The 25911-nt window shown below is 37.0% G+C and overlaps 1 protein-coding gene across 14 annotated transcripts in view; it reads left to right on the top strand.

Moving 5' to 3' along the window:
- Positions 1–25911, top strand: part of BTRC (beta-transducin repeat containing E3 ubiquitin protein ligase) — a 186815-nt gene that overhangs the window by 95723 nt on the left and 65181 nt on the right. For 9 of the 14 annotated variants that reach the window (XM_067709649.1, XM_067709645.1, XM_067709653.1 and 6 more), the window contains 2 exons: positions 2551–2628; positions 19529–19618. In XM_067709649.1, the coding sequence (XP_067565750.1) occupies positions 2551–2628; positions 19529–19618 (168 nt within the window). The remainder of the gene's footprint in view (positions 1–2550; positions 2629–19528; positions 19619–25911) is intronic. The other 5 variants (XM_067709656.1, XM_067709652.1, XM_067709654.1 and 2 more) reach the window with 1 other exon arrangement.

Here is a 25911-nt window from a genome sequence, read left to right as displayed (position 1 = left end):
GAATTCCCTGGGATGCTTTATAGTCATTAACTCAACTATATCTCTCCTTCATTTTTTTGTAGATAGTCTACGTTCCTTTTTTCCCCAAAACAGAGAGTAAAAGCAGAATTCTAAAGTTATTGAGCCTCTGTCCCTTGCTTGTAACATAGCATTTTTTCTTCTTTGTCCCTAAAATTGACCTTTAAAGTGATCATTACAAATGTAAAATTATCAAGTTAAACCTCATAAAAAATTTCTGCCCAAAAGGACCTTAATGTACTGGCCTGTCAAGGTGACACACAAGGCACACAGATGTTAGCCACAGAGGGCCTTTTGATACTATATGTATGCTATTTATCCTTTAATATCTTTCAAAATATAATATTTGATACAAAGCAAAAAATTCATAATACCTAAATTTAAAACACTGTTATGATCCTATATTCTAATAATGATTTCATACTTGGATGAAGTTTTTCAGATAAACTCATATGTTGGATATAATTTCTGGATCTAAAAGTAACTCCTCAGTTAGAATGTGATGAATATATGTAATGTAATGAGTAAATCAGCTGCAAATTCTAAAATGTTAACATTACACATGTAATTGTGGAAAATAGAGCCCAAATAATGTGTACTTGGATTTTCTGTATTTTATCTTGCGGAGAGTGATTTACATGTGTTACCAGATTTTTTAAAATTATTTTTTAATGTGATAAAATACACATAACATAAAATTTATCACCTTTAACATTTTAAATTGTATAGTTCAGTGGTATTAAATACATTCATAATGTTGTGCAACCATCACCCCCATCCATCTCCATAACTCTTTTCATCTCGTAAAACTGCAACACTCTACCCATTAAACAATAACTCCCCATTCCTCCCTTTTCCCAGCCCCTGGTAACCAACATTCTACTTTCTGTCTCTGTGATTTTGACCACTCTAAGTGTCTTATATAAGTGGAATCATAATGCATTTATCTTTTTGTGACTGGCTTATTTCACTTAGCATAATGTCTTCAAGGTTCATCCATGTCGTGGTTTGTGTCAGAATATCCTTCCTTTTTAAGGCTGAAGATTATTCCATTGTATGTATATACCACATTTTGCCTATCCATTCATCCCTCAGTGTACACTTGGGTTGCTTACACGTTTTCGCTGTTGTGGATAATGCTGCTATGAACACAGACATAAAAATATCTCTTTGAGGGCTTCCCTGGTGGCACAGAGGTTGAGAGTCCGCCTGCCGATGCAGGGGACGCGGGTTTGTGCCCCGGTCCGGGAAGATCCCACATGCCGCGGAATGGCTAGGCCTGTGAGCCATGGCCGCTGAGCCTGCGCGTCCGGAGCCTGTGCTCCGCAACGGGAGAGGCCACAACAGTGAGAGGCCCGCGTATCGCAAAAAGAAAAAAAAATCTCTTTGAAACTCTGCTTTCAGTTTTTTTGAGTATGTACCCAGAATTGGAATTGTTGGATCATATAGTAATTCCTTTTTTAATTCTTTGAGGAATCATACTGTTTCCCATAGCTGATGTACCATTTTACATTCCCGCCAAAGGTGCACAAGGGTTACAATTTCTCAGCATGCTCATCAATGCCTGTTATTTTCTGTTTTTTGTTTTTGATAGTAGCCTACCTAATGAATGTGAAGTACCTTGTAGTTCTGCTGTTCATTTCTGAAATGATTAGTGATGTTGACCATCCTTTCATGTGCTTGGTGGTCATTTGTATATCTTCTTGGATAAATGTCTATTCAAGTCCTTTGCCCATTTTTTAATCAGGTTCTGTTTTTTTGTTGCTGAGTTTTTACAACTTCTCTCTATGTTCTGGATGTTAATCCTTTATCAGTAAATGATTTGCAAAATTTTTTCCCATTTTGTGGGTTGGCTTTTACTCTGTTGATACTTAGAACTCTGAACTCGCTTGCAGTTGAATTGTTTATTTCCCTCTTTTTAAGTATTTAAAAATCTCACTGATGTTTTAGGGCCTTCTAGCTGCTATTTGAAGTGATAATGGCAAGAGTGGACTCTAATCTTAAACTACTGATAAATTTTATTGCTTTGAGCTAACTAAGCACTATGCTCTTTTTAATAAAGAAAAGAAAATCAAATCAGAGAAAAGAGGAAGAGAAATAACTAATTGTTTTTAGGATCCAGACATAAGAACTTGGACCAAACATTTAGTATGGTTTAAAACTAATTATTTAAAAGAGAAGGCAATAATCCTGGTTTAAGTTGTTATCAGCTAAGTATAGACTGGAGCTTTCTTGTGTCCAGTGCCAAAGAACAATAAACTGGACTTATAATGAACATGATCTGCTAGGCAGTGCTTAAATATAGATGAAATACTTTTCCACCTAGATCCCTACATATATTTATTTATATACATGGGCATATGTTTTCCTTTACATAAGTGTATGTCTGTATGTATATAAATCTTCAAATGAACAAATGCATAAATATACACGGTATTCTAGCTTACAGAATTAAAAATGTAATTCAGTTTACTCCCACAGAATAAGATTGAAGATAATGAGAACTGAATTAAAGCTTACTTTCTTTCACAGAATTCCTCAGAGAGAGAAGACTGTAATAATGGCGAACCCCCTAGGAAGATAATACCAGAGAAGAATTCACTTAGACAGGTATGAAATTCAGTCTTACTTAAAAAGCTACCAACAACAAAATAAAAGACAGGAAACCCTCAATTTGCCATTCGTTAAGTACTGGAGCTTAAATTAAGAGTACTCTGAAGTTGGTCTGGCTCTAGCCATCAATTTCAGTCAGTTACATTGTTTTCCCAATCATTTAAAAAATATCCTAGGTATACAAGTACAGGGCAGTCAATTGTTTATGTGTAGTGAAAACAAAATCAAAGAAAAAGTTTCTTGTTTAGGAAAAATAACCTGAAGTGCATCTTAAGTGCAGGTAGTAGAATAGTTCTCTTTAAACCTTACTTTTCTATTAAGATTTTTCATACACTAAAAAAAAATAATAATCAAAAGGGATCTACCTATGATGAAGTTAGCTCCTCTTAGTCTAAGCAATATTTGTTTGCTTTTTCTAGAAGTAAAGGCCGTTATTAATGACAACTTTAAAATAATTTTTACTCACCACGGTGCCCCCACTCCTCAAACTTTTTCTTTGAAAGTTCAATTCCATGGTGCTCTGTTTTTAAAAATTAAAATGTTCAAAAACATTTGGTCAAAATATTGGCTCTTCTCACTGCCTGTAGCAACCTCTAACATCTTCCATCCCTCACTGGCAACAAAAACAAGTTCTTACAGTATTGCCAGCAGTAGTAAAAATTATTTTACTTGCATTTATGGCATTATTCTAAGAAAAAGGAGAATAGATTAAATATTTGTTGAGCACCTACCATGAACCTGATACTTATTTTACTTCACTCTCACAATAACCCCGTAAAGTTGCTAGGTATGATTTCCATTTTATAGATGAAGAAAATGGAGGCTGAGAGAGATTCAATGACTTGTTTATTTAGCAAGTCAGTGATTTGAAACCCAGATCTCAGTGTTGCCAAAGCATTTCTACTTCTGCCTTCTAACTCTGTAGGTTGTAGACAGTGTTAATTTAGGGGAAAAGTAGTTGAAATTGTGACACTCATTTTTTATTTACTTTTTTATTTACTATATGTTAAAACATTTTTGGATGGGCAAAATTTCTTTTATAAAAATAATTGTGTGGTAAGTAGAATTGAATCAGTTCAGGAAGCTTTGTTAAATAGCCAAAAGATCAGGGATTGATATTGTTCAGTTAGAGCTTTAACTATTTGGAGATAAACACCTGATCTATAAATCTAAATATATAGGACAAAATTGAATTAAGATAAATTTGGAGGTGGAAACACTCTGCCCCACTATACAGAAACAACTGTCAGAAAACAATGACATGACAAAAAGTTTTGGCAACTTTATTTAAGCTAACAAACGGATTTTCACTCTGCAAAGTTATAAATTAATTTTAATAGGCTGATCCAGATGGTCCATTTGGAAAATGGATAGGCTGATCTGTTGAAAATTAAACTAAATTTATCTCTCTCATACTTCAAACCGAAGCAAGAGAGAGAATCGTGCCTATTAAGTCCAGCACATACAGATGGACCAGCAGGTCACACATGGGACTAATCTGATTCATTTAAAAAATAAATGCATACATTATTGAATCATTTTATACTTGCAAGATCTGTTGTGTGCAGTATTTGAAATAATGTTGTTTTTTTCATTGCTTTTTTAGCAGGTTCTCTTTACCCCCTCTGCTTTAATATAACAACCGTTTGGGGGTTTGTTTTGTTTGTCCTCCTAGTGCTCCAAACTGATTTTTCTAATATCTGTCATTCAGTGTTGAGATCCAAGCTCTGGAGATTAATTAGGTCATGAGGCTTTTCCCCCTCCTTTCTTTGTAAAGGGTTTTATCTCCATTCTCTTTGTGAAGAGCATGAACTCAATGTTCTTGGAAAGAGAAATGGCCTTTAGAAATGGGGAAGTAGGAGATCCTCCTGGGGCACTCGGAGTCTTTTAGCTTCTGGGTGTTTTAACAGCCCCATGAATGCAGATTTGTAAATTTATTGCAGTGCCATCTGGTTTTTTGCTCGAACCAGATTACTGTTGGCTTGTGTCTGTCTATTGTGGTGGTCACTCCCTAGGAGCTTGCCCTCTCAGTCTTAGGGATGAGTGATGAATAGCAGGGGTCAATAGAAGCGGGTCACAGGGCAGCTGTCCAGGATTGCCCTGAACTTGATTACGCCACCGCCAAGTTTTTTAATGTAGGATGTAGTATATAAGCTGTCTAAACTCCCTCTTTTCACTAATGCATATGACAATAATGAAGTGCCATTTGCTCCCCCCACCCCACCTTTAGTCAAGTTATTATAGATAAAAAGATGTCAAAGCTGCCTTTTACCTAGTGTTGATGTAAGTAGGATTTGCATCATGTGGGCCAGTCCCTTGAGATTCTTTTGCAGACTATTTCTAATGGGGTTTCAGGAACTCTTTCACCACTGATTTTAAAATGCTAAGTTATGTTCTAATAAATTTAGTGTTGTTTTAAACTAATTTTAGAGCTTATATATATTATTCTAAAGTATAGTTTTACCATTGTTGATAGGATATGACCACTGCCTGTTAAAACTTGGAGTTATTTAACTACTGGAGGAGCTGAAAGAAGTATTATCATTACAGTTCTTACAGACATTAAAAGGGTAAAAGGGAATATTACAAATAACTTTAAGCCAAAAATTTGGCTTCTTCCATGATATGGACGAATTCCTTGAAAAACACAACTTACTGAAACCAAAACAAGGTGAAACAAAATTTGAATAGCCATATGTCTATTAAAAAAATTGAATTATCAAAAGGCCCATATGGTTTCCTGGTGAACTCTATCAAACGTTTAAGGAATAAATAACACCAAAATAGAAAATAGAGAAGGAAAGAACACTCCCTGACTTGTATTATGAGGTTACCATAACCATAATTCCAAAACTTGACAAAGACCTTAGCAGAAAAAGAAACTATTGAAGGAGAAAGTCACGAGACATTACTCCCTGTGTCACCAAGTCATTTTGTATACCTGCTTTTCCATTTCATTTCCAACATCAGAAGGCAGTAGAGTTCAGGGCAGGGGAAAGAAATGCAATGTATTCTTTAAATTTTCTAAGCTTTTGAATAATCTTCTGACATCTTGGCATTAAGTGTAAACATTTATTTAAAGGACGTACAAAGTAGCTACAGTTTTCTTTTTACTTTTATTCCTAGAATGTGAAGCCAAGAAAACCATAGCAAATGTGTTCATAGCTTTTATTCATATCTGCAAACAAGGGCAAAGGCCTGGGAGGATACATGAAAGTACTCATTACTTTTTGAAAACATAACCTTACAACATGCAACTCCTTCTTTGCTTCACATTGGTGCTAATAGGATCTGTCAACCCTGCCTTTCTCTGTAATTGAGTAAATTGTGACCTCTGTCTAATCCTTCTCCCATCCCCCATTCCCTTTGTGTATGTGTCCACTTACCATCCTGAGAACGTGGGTAATGATAAATAAAGCATTGAGTAGTGCTCTCTCAACTCTTTGAAAGCAGCATGATGCCAGCCCTCTAGTTATATTTCTTTAAGTGTTTACGTTTTTCTGTATTCTTTCTCTTGTGTAGCTGGAACCCTGGGGATGCAAAGCCATGAGAGAGGCCAAGAAGCTAACAAAGTAGCTGTCTCCCTTGTTAGCTTGTTCCTTTATTCTTTAAAAACAAGATAAAAACCATCTGGCTCAGGGCATTACATTTTCCTCCCCCATGCACCTCTATAGATGGAGACTTCACCTGCAGTGAGGGTTTACATTGATTAGGGAGGGAGCAGTAATTCAAGCTTCCATCCTCTTCAAGGATACTTTGCAGTCTTTAAAGGTGCTGACCCACTGAGTTAAACTGTCAAGGGAGGATAAAAAAGTATCTTCATCCCAGGAGGTAACAGCTGCTAGGTTTTCAACACCTTGCATGCTGCTGGAAAAATGTCACAATTGTCAGCTGAAAGAAAAATGACTCTGTTGTCATCTTCTGTTAATGACTGGGCCTTATAAAAGGAACTACATAAGCCTTTTAGAAGGAATAAGTAGCTGTTTTCCTTTCCTACCACCTTCCCCTACCTCTCCCCCAAATTCCTATGTTGTTCTAAACATTACCTTAGAGTAGATGCACAAAAAACAGCGGTGAAGAACTTAAAGTTAAAACAACCCAGCGTAAGCATGGAGGTCTGATTGGCATAGCTCCTTTATACAGTTGGCTGAGTAGGAGGAACAACCACATCACTGACACAGAAAATGACATTATCGTGTGTATTAACAAAACAACAACAACAAAAAGTCATTCATAAGCCAGTGAACTGAGAGAAAACGTACTGTATTTGTGCTCTTTGGAGGACAATTTGTTTTCAAGCAGCATCCAGATGGGTAAATACCACGACATTTCTTTTTTCAAGAGAGCCACTTCTTTTCTTCCTTTAAAAAAAAAAAAGGGAGAGAAACTCACTGAATTTTACTTCCTTTGATAGCTCTGTAATGTTTGTATATAATGGCATTCCCTTCTTTCTGATTTGATTGATGAGGGGGGAAGGTTTAATGAAGTCCCTGATATCAGGCAGACAGGTTTTTTTCCTATTTGTTTTAGGTTAGTCATTTTAATTGTATTGAGTAATTAGAAGGTACACACAGCCAAGGGAGCTTTGTTCTGATAATTGCTCAAGAAAATCCATTCCCTATCTGCCTTTGCTTTGTGTTAAGACATTTCTCCCCCTAGTGGCAATAGTAAGCACTTTGTCTTGGCAGTAGGCAAGGTGTAATTGCAATATGACAAACTATGCTTCAGGGACTATCTTGTAAATACTTTAGTTTGGGATTTGGCATTATTTCATTATATATGTGTGTTTTTTCCCCCTAAGAAACTTCCTACCTCTTTTTTTTTTCCTGAAGTGCTTTGGGCTTTGGATGGAAAAAAATTGCCTGAAATGTTTATTAAAAAAAAAACAAACCGTAGTGCATCGTGGATAATGTTTTGCAGCTTGACTTAATTTTAGTCATCTGTTTTAATTACCTATTTATAAAAATGCTTTTGCATTTGTAGACATTATTTAATACTTTGGAAGAAGCACCTCATTTGAAATAAATAAATAAATTGTACTTATTTTAAATAGTCCATAAAAAAGACCTTGAAGGTAATTAATGTAGGTCCCTTAAGTAAGACAAAAATGATCTTTCCAAGTCTGATGAAGTGATTTGTTTATTTAACTTCCCATTTTGGCTGAATCCTTCAGAGTCTAATAACTTTTTTTAAAAAAATGGTTTTTGCAATTTGTGTCTAGCTACAAAAACCCTTCTTCAAAAACAAGCAATTTAATAACCAGCTTTCTTAAAATTACTTTGAGGAAGGAAGACTGTATAGGGGGTTGGTGTTTTGTTTTATTTTTATTTCAGTGTAATCATTCTTTGATAAATTGTGTAATCGCTGACTTAGTAGAAAAAATACTGAACTCCTGGGTTGTAATGACCGTAAAAAGTGTATTTTCATATAGAGACTTGAGATATTGTGAATAAATTATAAAGGAAACAGCTCATATGTTGGTTGAAGTCCATATGGGCCTAATTTATTTTGTGTTCAGTGCTTAATCTGGTTGTACCGTTAAAAAGGTGGGAGGGGCTATTGTATCCAGTTGTGTGAATCCTTAAAAAATCTGCCCTATGAGCAACATGGAATGAGATCAGATACAACTTTGCATCTACTGAATGAGATTTGGTAGCATCATTGTGGCATTTTTTAAAGCCCAGTTCCACCTTCCCTAGATGTCACTTTTTAGTTTGCTTTTTCTATCCCACATTCCTACTGGGGACTTGATTTGATGTTTTTATTTTATATATATATATATATATATATATATATATATATATATATATATATATATATATAAAATCTGAAGGTCCCTGTGTACCCCTCCCCACCCCCTAATTACTAACCATTTTCATTATAACTGTATCTTGTTTTGCTATACGGCTGCTGAACAGATTTCTTAAGCAGCTTTTTGCAAGGTTAAAAGAATGCAGCCTGGTAACAAGTTTGTGTCATTTTAAATATATACCTTCTAGTAAATAAGGAGAAGTCTGGCAATCAATCCCTTTTAGTGTGTTATATGTTTCACCTGACAACTAAACCTTCTATTGATTAGCCATTACTTTGTTAGATAATCCTATGTCATTGAATCCATTGTAAAAAATTAAACTCTTTAAAATGTTTTACCCTAGCAGCAGTGTGAAAATTGAAAACTTGTTCAGAATTACAGCCTGCTTTCACAAAGAAGGTAGTTTTCAGCAAGGCATCTTACTGGTTTATGCTTATGTGCTTTATATGCAATATAAAAACATATTAAAGTACTCTAACACAAAACTCTGTCTCTGGTTTAGCAATGAAGCTACCTTTTCAGATGTTGCCTGGGTACAGAACCTATGTTGCCTGTGGCTCTTATACTCACTAGTTTATTTAGCTGGAAGGAGTCTTATAATAGTAAAATACTGAATGTAAAATATTTGATTCTTTAGAAAGCTTTTTTATTTCAGAGTGGTCTAAGGACTGTGATCAGTTTTGGTTTACTAATCTAGGTGACTTCCTTTGGGGAAAAAGAAGATCATATACCCATTTTACAGATGGAATGTCTAGAAAATAAAAACCTATATATATCCTTACTCTAGAAACTCCTGCAGGTTCCCTAATGTTCCCCTGAGTGTGTTATACTCATTTCTGAGGGGAAAAGGAATTTTGGAGGAAAAATTAGTTTTCTACCTGCCATGACTATTTTATTCAGAAAAATAAAATAACATTTTTATTAATTAACTGGACAGACCTCTAATACTTTATCCCCTAAATATTAACTGCAGACTTTTATATTTTCATTGAAATAAAGTTTTCATACAGTGAATTATATAGATATTAATTGCATAATCAATAAATTTTTGATGTCTTTACAATTGTGTAACCACCACCCCAATCAAGCTATAGGACATTTTCATTACCCAAGAAAGTTCCCTTGTTCTCCTTCCCAGTTTCCCCACCCACAATGAATCAAACATTGATCAGCTTCCTGTCATAGACTAGTTTCGCCTTTCTTGAATTTTATGTAATAGAATCATCCATGTTGGGGGTCTCACTGTCACTCAGCATAATGCTTATGAGGTTCATCTATACTTTTGTGTTTATCAGTGGTTTATTCTCTTTTATTGTACAGTAAATTCCATTGAATAAATGTACTACAGTTTGTTTTCCATTCTTTTGATGGACACTTGAGCTATTTCCGTTTTTATAAATGAAGTTGCTATGAATGCTCTTTAAGCTTTTTTGGTGAGCATGTGTTAAATACTTTTTCATGTGCTTTTTGACTATTCACATATTTTCTTTTGCGAAGTATCTGGTTTTTTGCCATTAAAAAATTGCATTGTCTTCTTTATTATTGATTTCTAGATAGTCCTCTGTCAGATATGTGTTCTCACAGTCTGTATCTTGCCTGTTTATTCATGGTGTGTTTTGATGAAAAGTTTCTAATTTTTGAATGAAGTCCAGTCAATCAACCCTTACCCCATGATTATGAAGATATTCTAGGTTTTGTTCTAGTGATAGAAGCTTTATAAGTTTTAGCTTTTACCTTGAAGTCTGATCCATTTCAAATTAATTCTTAAGTGTACTGTGAAGTAGAGTTTGGGGCTCATTATTTTCCCCATGCTTTTTTTTGACTGAAAATTTTTAAGATAGTTTATTTATTTTTTCCTGCAGTTTATTGTTAACATTTTATTGTGCTTATTTTCTGATTGTTTGGTTGGCTAGTATTTATTTGCTCATTTATATTTTTTATTGAAGTATAGTTGATGTATCATATGTTACAGGTGTACAGTATAGTGATTCACAGTTTCTAAAGGTTATACTACATTTATAGTTATTTTAAAATATTGGCTATCTTCTCTGTGTTGTACAATCCCCATACTTTTTTATTCAGTTGTTTTGGAACCATCGTTGAAAAGGCTTTCCTTTCCTCCATTGAATTACATGAGTGCCTTTGTCAAAAATCAGTTGGCTGTACAAGTGTAGTCTATTTCTGAACCTCCTGGAAAAGAGGCTGCTTGCTGCTGTATGCAGAGCAAAGGGTAACAGTGTCTGAGGCACTGAACAACTCCTACTTCATGTCCCTGCATGACATAGAAGATGAGCTCAAAGTCCTCTATTTTTTTTAGAGGTGTCTATCCTTGCACCAAATATTACACTGTCTTGATTGTTGTAATTTTAATAATTCTTGAAATCAGGTAATGTGAGTCCTCCACATTTTAATTTTTAATATTGTTTTGGCTATTCTAGGTACTTTTACACTTCTATGTAAATTTTAGAATCAAGTTAGAATTTCTATTAGAAGTCTGTGGGGTGTTGATTTGGATTTTTTTGAAACTATATATTCATTTGAGTAGAATTAACCTCTCAATAATGTTGAGTCGGGCTTCCCTGGTGGCGCAGTGGTTGAGAGTCCGCCTGCCAATGCAGGCGACACGGGTTCGTGCCCCGGTCCGGGAAGATCCCACATGCCGCGGAGTGGCTGGGCCCGTGAGCCATGGACGCTGAGCCTGTGCGTCCGGAGCCTGTTGCTCCGCAATGGGAGAGGCCACAACAGTGAGAGGCCCGCATATCGCAAAAAATAAAAATAATAATAATAATAATATTGAGTCTTCCAGTGTGCAGACAGGGTCTGTATCTCCGTTTGTCTTTTTAAATTTTTCTAAGCAATGTTTTTTAGTTTTCAGTGTACATTTCTTACACATAGTTTGTTAGATTTATTCCTAAGTATTTAATGTTTGTCAATGCTATTGTAAACCTTTCTCATTCCCTGTTGCTATATTATATAAATGCAATGGTGTTTGACTGTTGACCTTGTTTACTATCATTTGTGAATAAAGAAAATTTTATTTTTTCTTTTCCAACCTATTTGCCTTTTGTTCTTTTTCTTGCTTTATTTGAATGGCTAAGGCCTCCCTATAATGTTAAATAAATGTGGTAAGAGGACATCTTCGCCTTGTTCCCAGTTGAGAGGGAGTATTACGTCTTTTGCCATTAAATATGATGTTAGTTGAAATTTTTTAGATGCCCTTTATGGGATTGAAGAAGTTCCCTTTTATTCCTACCTTGCTGAGGTCTTTTTTTTTTAAAATCATGAATGGGTGTTTAATTTTGTCAAATTCACCTCCTCATTCTATTAATATGGAGAATTACATTAATTGACTTTATTAAGAAGTTTTGTGTCTGTGTTCATGAGGGGTATTGGTCTGTAGTTTTTTTTCAAATGTCTTTGTCATGTTTTGGTGTCAGGGTTATGCTGGCCTTATAAAATGAGTTGGGAAGTCTTTCCTTCCTCCTCCACTTTCTAAAAGTGTTTGTATATGATCCTGATGTTCTTCTTCCTTAATATTTAATAGAATTCACCAGTGAAACTGTCTGGGCCAGAAGTTTTCTTTGTGCGAAGATTTTTTTTAAATTTATGTGGAGTGGTTTTTAATAATGTCGACTTCTTTAATAGATATAGAGCCGTCTAGATTTTCTATTTCTTATTGTGTCAGTTTTGGTAATTTGTGTCTTTCAATAAATGTGTCTTATTCAACAGATTGTGAACTATTAATATATTTTATTTTATTTTAATACTCTTCCATTTTGGGCCAGTGAGAGAGCCCATTTAGGCTGCATCTATGCTCCTCTGATGTATGTCCAACATTCCTTCAGTGTTTCCAGGTTCATCTTGTATTTACCCTGTCCAATCCTTGAATCAACCATTTCTCCAGGGAACTCTGGTTCCTTTCAGTGAAGAATGATATTTAGAAGCCAAGATTTAAGCATTAACTTTTATTTTACATCTATATTATATGTTTTGAAAACCATGAGTTCACACTGATACCTCCAGTTCCAATACAGTGACACAGAGTTTGTTTTAGATTTCTCCCTCTACATATTTGTAATTCTCTTTTCTAATGGTAAGAAACCTGGTTTGAGTGTTTTCCTTTTAGCACTTAAAAAAATCATGTTCCCCAGGGAATTCCGTGGTGGTGCAGTGGTTAGGACTTGGCACTTTCACTGCCAAGGACCCAGTTCAGTTCCTGGTCGGAGAACTAAGATCCCACAAGCTGCGAGGTGCAGCCAAAAAAAAAAATAGTGTTCCCTTGTCTTCTAACCTTCATTGTTTATGGTGAAAAACCTGCCATTATTTATATTGTTACTCCCATGTATACAGCATCCCTTTTTTCTTTGGCTGCATTTAAAGTTTTGTCTTGGTTATTGGTTTTCAGCAGTTTTGACTGTGTTGGGCCTAGGTCTTGTTTTCTGATTTTGGGGTTTTTTGTATTAATCTTCTGGGGTTTGCTTATTTTAGATCAGTAAGCCAATGGTTTTCACCAAATTTTAGAAATATTTGGTCACTATTTTTATAACCTTTTTGTGCCTCATTCTTGCCTCTCTTCTGGGTCTCCAATTACACAATGTTAGAGCATTGAAAATTGTCCCACAGGTGGCTGAGACTCTGTTCTTTTTTCTTTTACTCTTTCTGTTCTTCAGATTATTTCAGTTGAATCTGTCTCTGAAGTTCATTGGCCTTTTCTTCTGGCATCTCCAACCTGCTTTTAAGTCCATCCCGTAAATTTTTAATTTCTAGAATTTGTTTGGTTCATTTTAGTTTTTTATTTTAAGGGTGAAAATTTCCATCTGTTTACTCATTGTGATTGTATCTTTCTTTAAGTTGTTGAACATATTTGTTATAGCTTCTATAGAGCCTTTATGTACTGATTCCCATAACTAGATCATCTTGGGGTCATTTTCTATTGATTTCTTTTTCTCTTTACTATGGGTCCCATTTATTTTCTTCTCATGTCTAGTGTTTTTGATTGTATAGTGAACATTATAAACAATACATTGTGGAGACTGGTTTCTTTTATCTTCCTCTGATTATCTTACTGGCTGACCACTGTGACTTCATACAGTCTTGGTTTATGTTTGTTAGGGCAGGTGTGTTTTGGTTTTGACCTTAGTCCTGAGGCACATCCCTTAGTCCTGAAGACTTACTCTTTAGTCTAAATGCAGGGTCTTTCTAAGTTTTCAGTGGAAAGTTTGAGACGCTTATTAAGCCCCTCTAGTTTAGTAGGAATCAAATTCAAAACCTGTCTCCCCTCATGGGCAGTAGCTGGAGTCTCTGCTCAGATCTTTCAGTCTTCTAACTTTTACTTTCCATTGGAATATTTGGAATCTCCCATTTATGTAAGTAGTTTGAGGGTTAGCCATGGATTTGAGGGAAATTTATATGCATGTTTTGATGCTTCATCCCTGCCCTGTCTTTTTCTATTTTTCTTCTCAATTTCTAGCCACTATGGCTGCCCTGAACTCCATCTTCTGACATCTCAAGCTGATAGGCTGTGCCTTTCTAACTGAATTTTAGTCACCCTGCACCAAATAGCCTAGTGAGTACCCTCAGGGAAAAAGCACGTAAACATGGATCTTACCCAGTGTGATTCTCCTTTTTCAAAGTCAGTCCAAATCTCCCGCCAATTTCTGCCTACTTTGGGTCAACCTCTAGTGCCTTTGTTATTTTAAAATATTTTTTCCATAGTTTGTCAGTTATCTGAGACGGGGTTAATCTAATACAAACATCTCTGCCATTATTGGAACCAGAACTCTTTGACTTAAAGTTTTATTTTATTTAGTATATATCAATTGCTTCATAAATGTCTTAAAAACACATTAAGTTTCATTTTTTAAAAATTGTGTTGTCAGAGGCTTCCCTGGTGGCGCAGTGGTTGAGAGTCCGCCTGCCGATGCAGGGGACATGGGTTCGTGCCCCATGTGAGTCCGGGAGGATCCCACATGCCGCGGAGTGGCTGGGCCCGTGAGCCATGGCCGCTGAGCCTGCGCGTCCGGAGCCTGTGCTCTGCAATGGGAGAGGCCACAGCAGTGAGGGGCCCGCGTACTGCAAAAAAAAAAAAAAAAAAAAAAATTGTGTTGTCAGATGACATAAATCACAGCAAGATCCTTTTTGACCCACCTCCTAGAGAAATGGAAATAAAAACAAAAATAAACAAATGGGACCTAATGAAACTTAAAAGCTTTTGCACAGCAAAGGAAACCATAAACAAGATGAAAAGACAACCCTCAGAATGGAAGAAAATATTTGCAAATGAAGCAACTGACAAAGGATTAATCTCCAGAATTTATAAGCAGCACATGCAGCTCAATATCAAAAAAACAAACACCCCAATCCAAAAATGGGCAGAAGACCTAAAGAGACATTTCTCCAAAGAAGATATGCGGATTGCCAACAAACACATGAAAGGATGCTCAACATCACTAATCATTAGAGAAATGCAAATGAAAACTACAATGAGGTGTCACCTCACACCAGTCAGAGTGACCATCATCAAAAAATCTACAAACAGTAAATTCTGGAGAGGGTGTGGAGAAAAGGAAACCCTCTTGCACTGTTGGTGGGAATATAAATTGATAGAGCCACTCTGGAGAACAGTATGGAGGTTCCTTAAAAACTAAAAATACAACTATCATATGACCCAGCAATCCCACTACTGGGCATATACCCAAAGAAAACCATAATTCAAAAAGAGTCATGTATCACAATGTTCATTGCAGCACTATTTACAACAGCCAGGACATGGAAGCAACCTAAGTGTCCATCAACAGATGAATGGATAAAGAAAATGTGACACATATATGCAGTGGAATATTACTCAGCCATAAAAAGAAATGAAATTGAGTTATTTTAGTGAGGTGGATGGACCTAGAGTCTGTCATACAGAGTGAAATAAGCCAGAAAGAGAAAAACAAATACTGTATGCTAACACATATATATGGAATCTTAAAAAAAAAAAAAAAAAGGTTCTGAAGAACCTGGGGTCAGGACAGGAATAAGACGCAGACGTAGAGAATGGACTTGAGGACATGAAGAGGGGGAAGGGTAAGCTGGAACAAAGTGAGAGAGTGGCATGGACTTATATATACTACCAAATGTAAAATAGATAGCTAGTGGGAAACAGCTGCATGGCACAGGGAGATCAGCTCGGTGCTTTGTGACCACCTGGAGGGGTGGGATAGGGAGGGTGGGAGGGAGTCACAAGAGGGAGGAGATATGGGGATATGTATATGTATAGCTGATTCACTTCATTATGAAACAGAAACTAACACACCATTGTAAAGCAATTATACTCCAGTAAAGATGTTAAAAAAAAAATTGTGTTGTCGGGACTTCCCTGGTGGTCTCGTGGTAGAGAATCTGCCTTCCAATGCAGGGGATGCGGGTTTGATCCCTGGTCCAGGAACTAAGATCCCACATGCCGCGGGGCAACTAAGCCCGCACGCCACCACTACTGAGCTCGCGCGCCTCAGCTAGAGCCCCTGTGCCGTAAACTACAGAGCCCACGCACTCTGGAACCCGTGTGCCACAACTACAGAGCCCACTTGCCCTGGAGCCTGCATGCCACAGCTAGAGAAGAAATAAAACCCACACGCCACAACTAGAGAGAAGCCCACACGCCGCAGTGAAGAGCCTGCATGCCACAACGAAAGATCCCACATGCCTCAACGAAGATCCTGTGTGCCATAACTAAGACCCAACACAGCCAAAAATAAATTAAATAAATCTTTTTTTTTAAATTGTGTTGTCTGTACATGAATAGTGTTTGTGGTATTAGCAGTTGCAAAAGAAGTACTGAACCTGAGTCCAGAATGTATTAGTACATGTCCCAGTAGTGCCTGTACACTAATGTCAAATGATCGTTTATTCTTTTAAAATATGTGTTTGAAATAATTTCAACTTAAACAATATAAGAATAAAACAAATGGATAAATTTTTAAAAGTTTAACTTGTTTAAATGGAAAACCAAATTTATGTTATTTTTCTCTATTTTCTTAAATTTTCTTGTCTATTTACTCTTTTCCAAAGAATGATAATTGACCAAAAATGAATTACTTAAAATATCTATGCATCCATTGCTAATATAAATAAATACATAAATGAATAAGTAAACAGACGGGAAGAACTATAGCGCTTCCTTAAGAAGAATTCCAATTAATAGATGTAGATGGAAAGAGAAATTTAAGTCACCATTAGAACACCACAGTAAAAATTACAACAGGCAAGATCCACCAGTATGCTACAATTAGCAGGCAAAAGTTGAAGCAGAAGCAAAATATTTGCATAGTCTTCAAGTATTTCCCACAATATATTCAGTAATTTCTAAAGGAAAAATAATAAGCTTATAATAGAGAATCTTGGCAGGCACAACCTTAGGCAAGTGGTCAAGGTTAATATCACCAGAAACACTCAGCAACATACCTCTTGACTTGATGCATTGAGAAGGGCATATCACCTCTGTTGTATCCTTCCCAATAATGTATAACCTCAGTCTGATCATGAGAAAACATGAGACAAACCCAAACAAAGGGACGTTCTGTAGATTAATCAGTACTCTTCAGAAGTGTCAGAATCGTGAAAGACAAGCAAAGACTGAGGAATTGTCACAGGTTAGCGGAAACTAAGGATACACAGCAACTAAATGCAATGTGGGATCTTGGATTAGATCCTGAACAGAGAAAGGATGTTAGTGGAAAAACTGGTGAAACTCAAATAAGTTCTTAACTTTATATTGTACCAAAGTTAATTCCTTAGTTTTGATAAATGTTCTGTGGTTGTGTAAGACATCAACATAAAGGGAAGCTGGGGGATTTCCCTGGTGGTCCAGTGGTTAAGAGTCCAGCTTCCAATGCAAGGGACGCGGGTTCGATCCCTGGTGGGGGAACTAAGATCCCACATGCTGCAGGGCAACTAAGCCCATGCACTGCAACTATTGAGCAAGCCCACGTCCTGTAACTAGAGAGCCCACGCGCTGCAACTACAGAGCGCGTGTGCCACAACTAGAGAGGAGCCCATGCGCCACAACTAGAGAGGAGCCTGTGCACTGCAACAAAAGATCCCGTGTGCCACAGCTAAGACCTGATGCAGACAAAAATAATAAATAAATAAATATTTTTAAAAACATAAGGGAAAGCTGGGGAAGGGTATACAGGAACTCATATCTACTTTTGCAACTATTCTGTAAATCTAGAATTTTAAAAACTTGATTCTTTCCTATTATTGGTTATAAGAGGTCGCCCACATCTTAAGGTTTTTCTCTTTAATTTCAACACACATATTTATAAACATAGTTCTCAAAGAGTGTTCTTAGACCAGCATCATTAACATCAGCTGGGGACTTGTTAAAAATGCAGATTCTCAGAAGCTCTGGGGGTGGGACCCAGCGATCTGTGTTTTAACAAGCCCAGATGATTCTGACATGCACTATTGTTTGAGAGCTGTTACATGTACTATCAGTAAAAACTTAAGACTAAAAGGAAACATTTTAATTAATATATTGGCAAGTTTGATTACAATAAATTATAACCAGTGTTTTTTTTTAAAAAATACCACAGGTATTTTTTAAAAATTTTTTTTTTAAAAATTTAAAAATTTTTTAAAAATACCTGTGGTAAAATACCTGTAACATAACATTTACCATCTTAACTATTCTTAAACATACAATTCATGATATTAAATACATTCACATTGTTGTGTAATAGTCACCACCATTCATCCACATAACTGTTTTTAAAAAAATTTTTTTAATTTTATTTTTGGCTGCATTGGGTCTTTGTTGCTGCGCGCGGGCTTTTCTCTAGTTGCCGCGAGCCGCGGCTACTCTGTTGTGGTGCGTGGGCTTCTCATTGCAGTGCCTTCTCTTGTTGCCAAGCACAGGCTCTAGGCACGTGGGCTTCAGTAGTTGTGGCTCACGGGCTCTAGAGCGCAGGCTCAGTAGTTGTGGCGCACTGGCTTAGTTGCTCCACGGCATGTGGGATTTTCCCGGACCAGGGCTCGAACCCATGTCCCCTACATTGGCAGGCGGATTCTTAACCACTGCGCCACCAGGGAAGTCCTATCCACATAACTCTTAACGTCTTGTAAAACTGAAACTCTGTACTCATTAAACAGTAACTCCCTATTCCCCACTTCTCCCAGCCCCTGGCAGCCACCATTCTATTTTACGTTTTGACTATCTAAGTGGAATCATACAGTGTTTGTCTTTTTGTGACTGGCTTATTTCACATAGCATACCGTCCTTAGGTTTCATCCATGTTGCAGTATATGTTAGAACTTCTTTCCTTTTTAAGGCTGAATACCATTCTACTGTATGTATATACCACATTCAGATGAATGCTTATCCATTCATCCGTCAGTGGACACTTGGGTTGCTTCCACATTTTAGCTACTGTGGATAATGCTGCTATGAACATGGATGTACAAGTATCTCATCAAGACTCTGTTTTCAGTTCTTTTGGGTATATACCCAGAACTGGAATTGCTGGATCATATGGTAATTCTATTTTTAATTCTTTTGAGGAACCGCCACTATACTGTTTTCCACAATGGCTGTACCATTTTATATTCCCACTAACAGTGCACAAGGGTTCAAATTTCTCCACATTTTCACCAACACTTGTTTTCTGGTTTTGTTTTGTTTTTTTAATAGTAACCATCCTAATGGGTGTAAGGTGGTATCTTATGGTAGTTTTGATTTGCATTCCTCTCATGATTAGTCATGTTGAGCATCTTTTCATGTGCTTTTTAGCCATTTGCATATCTTCTTGGATAATCTCTGTTCAAGTCCTTTGCCCATTTTTGAATAACTGACACCCCTACCTTTCGTATATACAGTAAAGTCACTGCTGCTCACATACTTGTTCATGGGCACATCAGTGGCACTTCTGGGCTCTCCCTTTCTTTACTTCCCCCTGTCTACCTTGTCCCGCAGCTCCCATAAATCTGGTATTTACACATAGGATCTATTTGTGTGCTGATTTTGAGAAATAAGGCAGAATTTGAAAACTACACGACAGTATTTCAGTATTTAAACCTATTTCCAAAAAATTCTCTTTACAGACCTACAACAGCTGTGCCAGACTCTGCTTAAATCAAGAGACAGTATGTCTAGCAAGCACTGCTATGAAGACTGAAAATTGTGTGGCCAAAGTAAGTAATATTACACATCAATATATATTATACCACATGATAATAATGGTTTATCTATAGACATCTTTACTCAGTATTGCTATTAAAGACTATTATAGGATTTTAAAATATTTATTTTATTTTTATTTATTTGGCTGCGCTGGGTCTTAGTTGCGGCATGTGGGATCTTTGTTTTGTTTTTTTTTGTTTGTTTGTTTTTTTGCTGTACGCGGACCTCTCACTGTTGTGGCCTCTCCCGTTGGCGGAGCACAGGCTCGGGACGCGCAGGCTTAGCGGCCATGGCTCACGGGCCTAGCCACTCCACAGCATGTGGGATCTTCCCGGACCAGGGCACGAACCCGTGTCCCCTGCATCGGCAGGCAGACTCGACCACTGCACCACCAGGGAAGCCCCATACAAGCTTTTTATCTTTAGTTGGGCATGCAGGATCTAGTCCCCTAACCAGGGATTGAACCCAGGGCCCCTGCATTGGGAGCACAGAGTCTTAACGGCTGGACCACCAGGGAAGTTCCTATTATAGGATTTTTAAAAAGAATGTAGGAGGCATCATTTTATCCAAAGCAGATTGCAAGTTGGAGTTTCTTTCTTTTCAGTTGCAGCAGAATTTTTTGATTATGTGTTCTGGTCACACTTTAGTCTAATCCACATTTGTTGCTTGACACTAGTTATGGATTATTACAGATAAGATTTGTGTGGGACTTCCCTGGCTGTCCAGTGGTTAAGACTCCTTGCTTCCACTGCAGGGAAGTGGTTCGATCCCCGGTTCAAACCGGGGGATGTGGTTCGAACCCCCGAAGACGGGTTCGATCCCCGGTCGGGGAACTAAAGATCCTGTGTGGCGCGGCCCAAAAAAAAAGATTTGTATAAAAAAATATACAGTTATTCTCATAAGTTTGGTGGTGGTTTTAAAATGTAATAAGTATAGAGTACACCATTGTAGGATTGTGAAATATGCTATAGAAAATCCAATTATTATATCACTATTATTTATTGAGCGGCTATTGATAAAAATACCGCTTTTGGTGATCTTGATCTAACTGGACAAGTATGTTTAATCACGTATATGGAGCTTCTTGTTTCTTATATATAAATGTGTGCCATATCTATAGCCTAAACACAAAAATAATCTTATGTATTAGAGATCTTACAATCTAATAATTGTATCAACTATGCCTCACGTTTTCCATCTCTAATTACTCAGGAACTTTGACCGAAATTTAGATTTCAGCCATTTAAATTATTCCAGGAGTAAGTAAGAGTACAGTACGGGCTCTGTTTCTAGACTTCTACTCTGCATATCTGCAAAATTACTGCCTTTTATAACTATTCAGGGATTTGTCACTTTTACAACATTCCCAACTTTAACTAGTTTAATCTATTGTCTAATCTAGTGTTTAATCTATACACTCAGGGTCTCTGTTACTGTTATTATTAGAGCCAGGCCGGTATCATGTGTTTACAAAAATCAAGGAACAGCAATTTTTTTTTTTTTTTTTTGTGGTATGCGGGCCTCTCACTGTTGTGGCCTCTCCTGTTGCGGAGCACAGGCTCTGGACGCGCAGGCTCAGCGGCCATGGCTCATGGGCCCAGCCGCTCCACGGCATGTGGGATCTTCCTGGACCGGGGCACGAACCTGTGTCCCCTGCATCGGCAGGTGGACTGTCAACCACTGCGCCACCAGGGGAGCCCCAGCAGCAATATTTTTTATTTTGTTTTATTTCTTAGAACATGAAGTAGTTTCAGTTGATAAAGGACATACTTTATCAACTGAAAATATATCATACAAAATAGAACCATTGGAAATGATCCATGTAAGAAATGTCAGAATTTATTAAAAGTTATAGTGAAAAAAGGTAGAGTTAATCAGTTCAGTTCTTAAATTAGAATGTCTTAATAATTTACTGCAAAATATGAATATTATAAATTAACGTGTATTTATTTTTCAGTCATACAGTCACAACTAGCCAAGTGCTGATTGACCCTACTTTTTATCTAGCATTTGTACATTGAGGAGACCAATAATTTGGGCCTTTGAAAATAATCTTTTTCCTTTTTGGCCATGCTGTTCTCAGTTTCATCACAAGTGGGTGACTTCTGGCTAAACAAGGTAAAATCTTAGCATGAGCACCGATCCAAGGACAGGGTGACGATTTTAATGAGTTACATTGAGAGCTGGCCAAGTGAGCATCTGTTCCTTTTGTTTCTCAATACTTTGTAAGCCAGGATTTCTAAGCTACATAGCTATGTTGGTGTATGTCTGTATGATGGTTTTATATTTTCCTCTACCTTCTACTTTAGCGGTGCATGGTTAGAAATCTTGTGGCATCTGGCACAATGGTATAATTTCTTCTACGCTCTTGAGTGAGGAAATAAATTTGCTCATTGCTGCTGTTTCCGTTGCTCTCAAATGGTGACCCTCTCATCCCATTCTTGCTTATTTTAGCATTATTCTGCCACCTATATCCTTTCATCATCTCCTTAAACACCCTAATTTAATAATGATTTCTATCATTTCCTAGTTTAGGAACCCACCTAACTTTCTGATTCCTTTTATTGGCCCATCTTCATCTTCTGGTTCATTGCTTCAGATCTGAGCCAAATAATCAGTTGGTCAATGGCAAATAAAAACATGTAGCTGAAAAGTCTCTTTCTTGCAACAGTCTCCAGTGAAGTGCCAATAACATAGGAATAGGAAGAATTTTCCCTTTTTTATTTACATATGTTATGTGTATCTCATGATTCTGTGCTGCTTCTACTGGCCTCATTTATTGCTTGCCCTTTGAAAAGTAATGACTTGCCATTATTTTTGTAGGTCTGTAAGCTTGTCCCTATTTCATGCTCTTCACCTTTAGCCCTTAACTGGATAGTTTCACCTACTATACTTGATATGGCTGCATTGGTTTTTAACTTGGTACAAGTATGTGTTGTTGATTCAGATTGTGCTCCAAAGTGGCCTTGAATGTCCACCTCCATGGAGAGCCGCTATAATATGGTGATATCAACCATTTTGGTCCTCTAGTTCAAAACAACTAATTCTGATAGGTGTGACTTTGGTTTGGGTAGAGATGGTAATTAAAGTCTAAGACCTTATTATTGAAAACTGTTTATATAAGACATTAATACCAGTTAGTCCCTTTAAAAACAGCAATCCTGTTATGTTTGGACCCCTATAATATATTGTATGTGACTTCTTTGCCAGAGATATCTTAAAATAAATGTTTTATAATAGATGTATGAAAAGAGACCCTTAGTCCTCTTTAGAATACAAGAAGACAAAGTTGTACGGCAAACTACAGCCACCCTCGGTTAATAATCTTCTGAATCTCTGACTTGAAGAATGAGTCTTAAGAAAATATTTTAAAATAAAAATGGAGGAAGGGTCATTTTATAGTATAACTTAATCCAAGTAATATTTGGAGGCATTGAGATGTTTTTTATTTCTTCCAAAGCCTTCCTTCTTACTAATTATAGCCCTGTAGTTCATGAGGTTTGTGTTTGGAACATGATAAGCTCTGTGTTTATTGTAGCTTTAAATGGACAGTCATTATTGACCTCCAACTTAATCTTTAAAATCAATAATCATGTTGTACCTAATTGTCAACCTTCATGATGTTTTTTAATTGGTAAAGAAAGCTTACTGGAAAAATAAAGAGCATTAATTTTTGTTATATTTTTATTGACTTCAAGTATTATTGAAAATTTTTGTTTTCAGGATTTTCCCTAATTTACCCTTACACACACACATACACATACAGTTAAAACTGAGTTGTTTTTGAACACATCTGCCTGGATTCCTGCCTAGGTCGGAGAAGTTCTGCCTCTTTATATTTAGAAAATAAACCCCTTCCATAGTCCTTTGTAGATGTGTTCTGTATTGTAGTTGTTGTTGTTTGTTGTTATTGTTTTTTACTTTAGACTAATAATCTTTTTGCAACTGAGACAGAAAAATGTGATGTTCCTTTCCACTCACTCCAGATTTTGATAGAAGACTTGTTTTATTTATTTCCAAAATTATATCCGCAGGAAACAAGCTGTTTAAATTCAGATTATGCTGAAGCAAAATGGTCCTGGTATGAGAAGCAACGTGCTGTTTTACGAGCACAGAGTCCCCTTTCTCATAACTGATTGATAGTAAATATTTTCCTGAAGAATTATTGCCAACCATGAACAGTGCAACTGTTTCACTTTTTTCCTGTGCTACTTGCTGTACCAGCCATTGTCGGTAATTAAGATCTACAATTCACAATGCAGACGTTTGCACTTCCTCTGGGTCTGTACTATTTATAAGGCATTTCAGCTGTTCAGAGTTTCTTTTGAGTTTTAAACTACGTGTTAACAGACTTCTTTAATATACTGTTCCACAAGTAGCATGTCAGATGGTCCATTCTGCACACAAGCTTCTCTGTTGGTTCTAAAGAATAGCTTTGTGGAGAATATATTAAGATTTAACCATATCATTGAGGCTGATGTGGTTGGAAAAACTGAAGTATAATGTTTTATACATTAGGCTTATTGCTGTATTAAAGAGGCAGGAATTAACTTCAGAAGTAATGTTTTTTCTTCCATCTTTAAATATTTATATTAATTAGTGAATGTTAATGGGGGTTACAGAGAGGTTCTGAGAAATACTAGTACAGTGACTTTTCCAAGCTCACTTTGAAGTAATAATAGAATCAAGAATCCTCATTATAGACAACAGTTTGTGTGTTTGTCAGATTAAGGATATGAGAATACATAACCTTCTAGATGTGCATGATATTTAAGAATACAAACATGGGGCACCAAAATGGATCAGCAGATTGACTGCACATTTGTTGTGTAATCAGCTTCAGGAACCCTAAGTAGCATATGCCACTGGAGGGGAAAGTGTAAATAGGAATCCTGGTCTGTATTAAAATTGGTAAAATTCAGAGTCATTTTCAACCATTTCAGCAAAGTTAATTAAAAAAAAAAGTTAGGACCCCAGTGAGAATCTTCATGAATTATAGTCTAGATTCACAGTAAATACTTGAACAGTCTCCTTGCTACTGTTCTCATTGTTAAACATACAAGAAAAAGAAACAAGAAACTGAAAGCTGTTAACAAAATATGTTAAACTTTTGCCCTGAATGGGGATCAGACTGACTGTTTTTAAGTCTGAAGTCAGAGGCATTGATTCTGCACATTGGCCGCCAGCATCTTCCAGCAGAGCAGATCTGTGGAGAAAGGCAGGACACAGGTTCGGTGCTGATTTCTTGATGGCTCCTTGAATAGACAGAGCTTATAACAAAGACTTTCCAAGGCAGTTTTATTTGCCAAAACCTAAAACTTTCTGTAGTTCTTTTGAACTACGGTGTTTCTGTAAACTTTTTCCCTTCAGTGACTCTTTATGAGCCTTTTTTTAGATAGCAGCAGTGGTTCAACTGCTGGGAACCACTGATATATCTAACTGAGGTGTTCAAGATGCTAGAACCTATTCACATTTCTATCTAGCCAGGGAGCTAATAAGATTGAGTTTGTCTTTGTGGGTTGATCTAGATTAGCATGAGATGAGCCCAGTCATTGTCTCCCTCAGTGAAAAAGGAAAGGTTGGGAGAGAGTGGGATGAAGGAAGAAAGTTTTTCATGAAGAACTGACTGCAGTATTGCCTGCTGATGCATGTCGGATAACCCGCACCAAGAGATCACATGGCTTCTCCAAAAGTCAAACGATCAATTCGCCTCGTTTTGGCTCTGTACTTAATGCACAAACAGTGCGATCTGCGGGGCTGTAATTGCATTGTTAGGGCCAAGGAACAAGCCTGTGCCTTTTCAGCAGACAGCTGGCAGGGAGAGAGGCATGTTGTTAGGAAAGAGAGAGGCAAGGCAAATAAAATTACTGCTAACGCTCAGAGATCGGCAGGAGTCCTACTTGCCTAATCTTACCGGTGGGAGCAAGCGGCTGTTGTAATCCAATTATAGCAGCATAAGCAATTTGTTAGACACTCCGCATAATGTAACAATTTCCCAATAAACTCTGACTTGTAATAACGTCGGCAAGAGTCCGCATAAATCTGCCCGAATGGTGGGGGCTGGAGCGTTAGGCTGGGGGCTTGTAATTGGCGCCATCAGCACGTTTTGCGGAGTGCAGTATGGTGCAGTCTTTAGTGCAGGAATTTTAAGGAGAAAAGCGTGGCACACGTTTCTTAGAAAAAGAAAAGTGGTCATTAAAGGGGGAGCAGCAAGAAGGGCATACTCTTGCCTTCACATTACCTAGGAATCTTAGTATAGAAAGAAAACAGGAGGAAGCCATGTTTCCTTCTAATACTAAAAAGG

The sequence above is a fragment of the Pseudorca crassidens genome, chromosome 16 (genome assembly GCF_039906515.1).
Source record: "Pseudorca crassidens isolate mPseCra1 chromosome 16, mPseCra1.hap1, whole genome shotgun sequence".
Classification (NCBI taxonomy): Eukaryota; Metazoa; Chordata; class Mammalia; order Artiodactyla; family Delphinidae; genus Pseudorca; species Pseudorca crassidens.
This window is presented reverse-complemented; position numbering and strand designations above follow the sequence as displayed.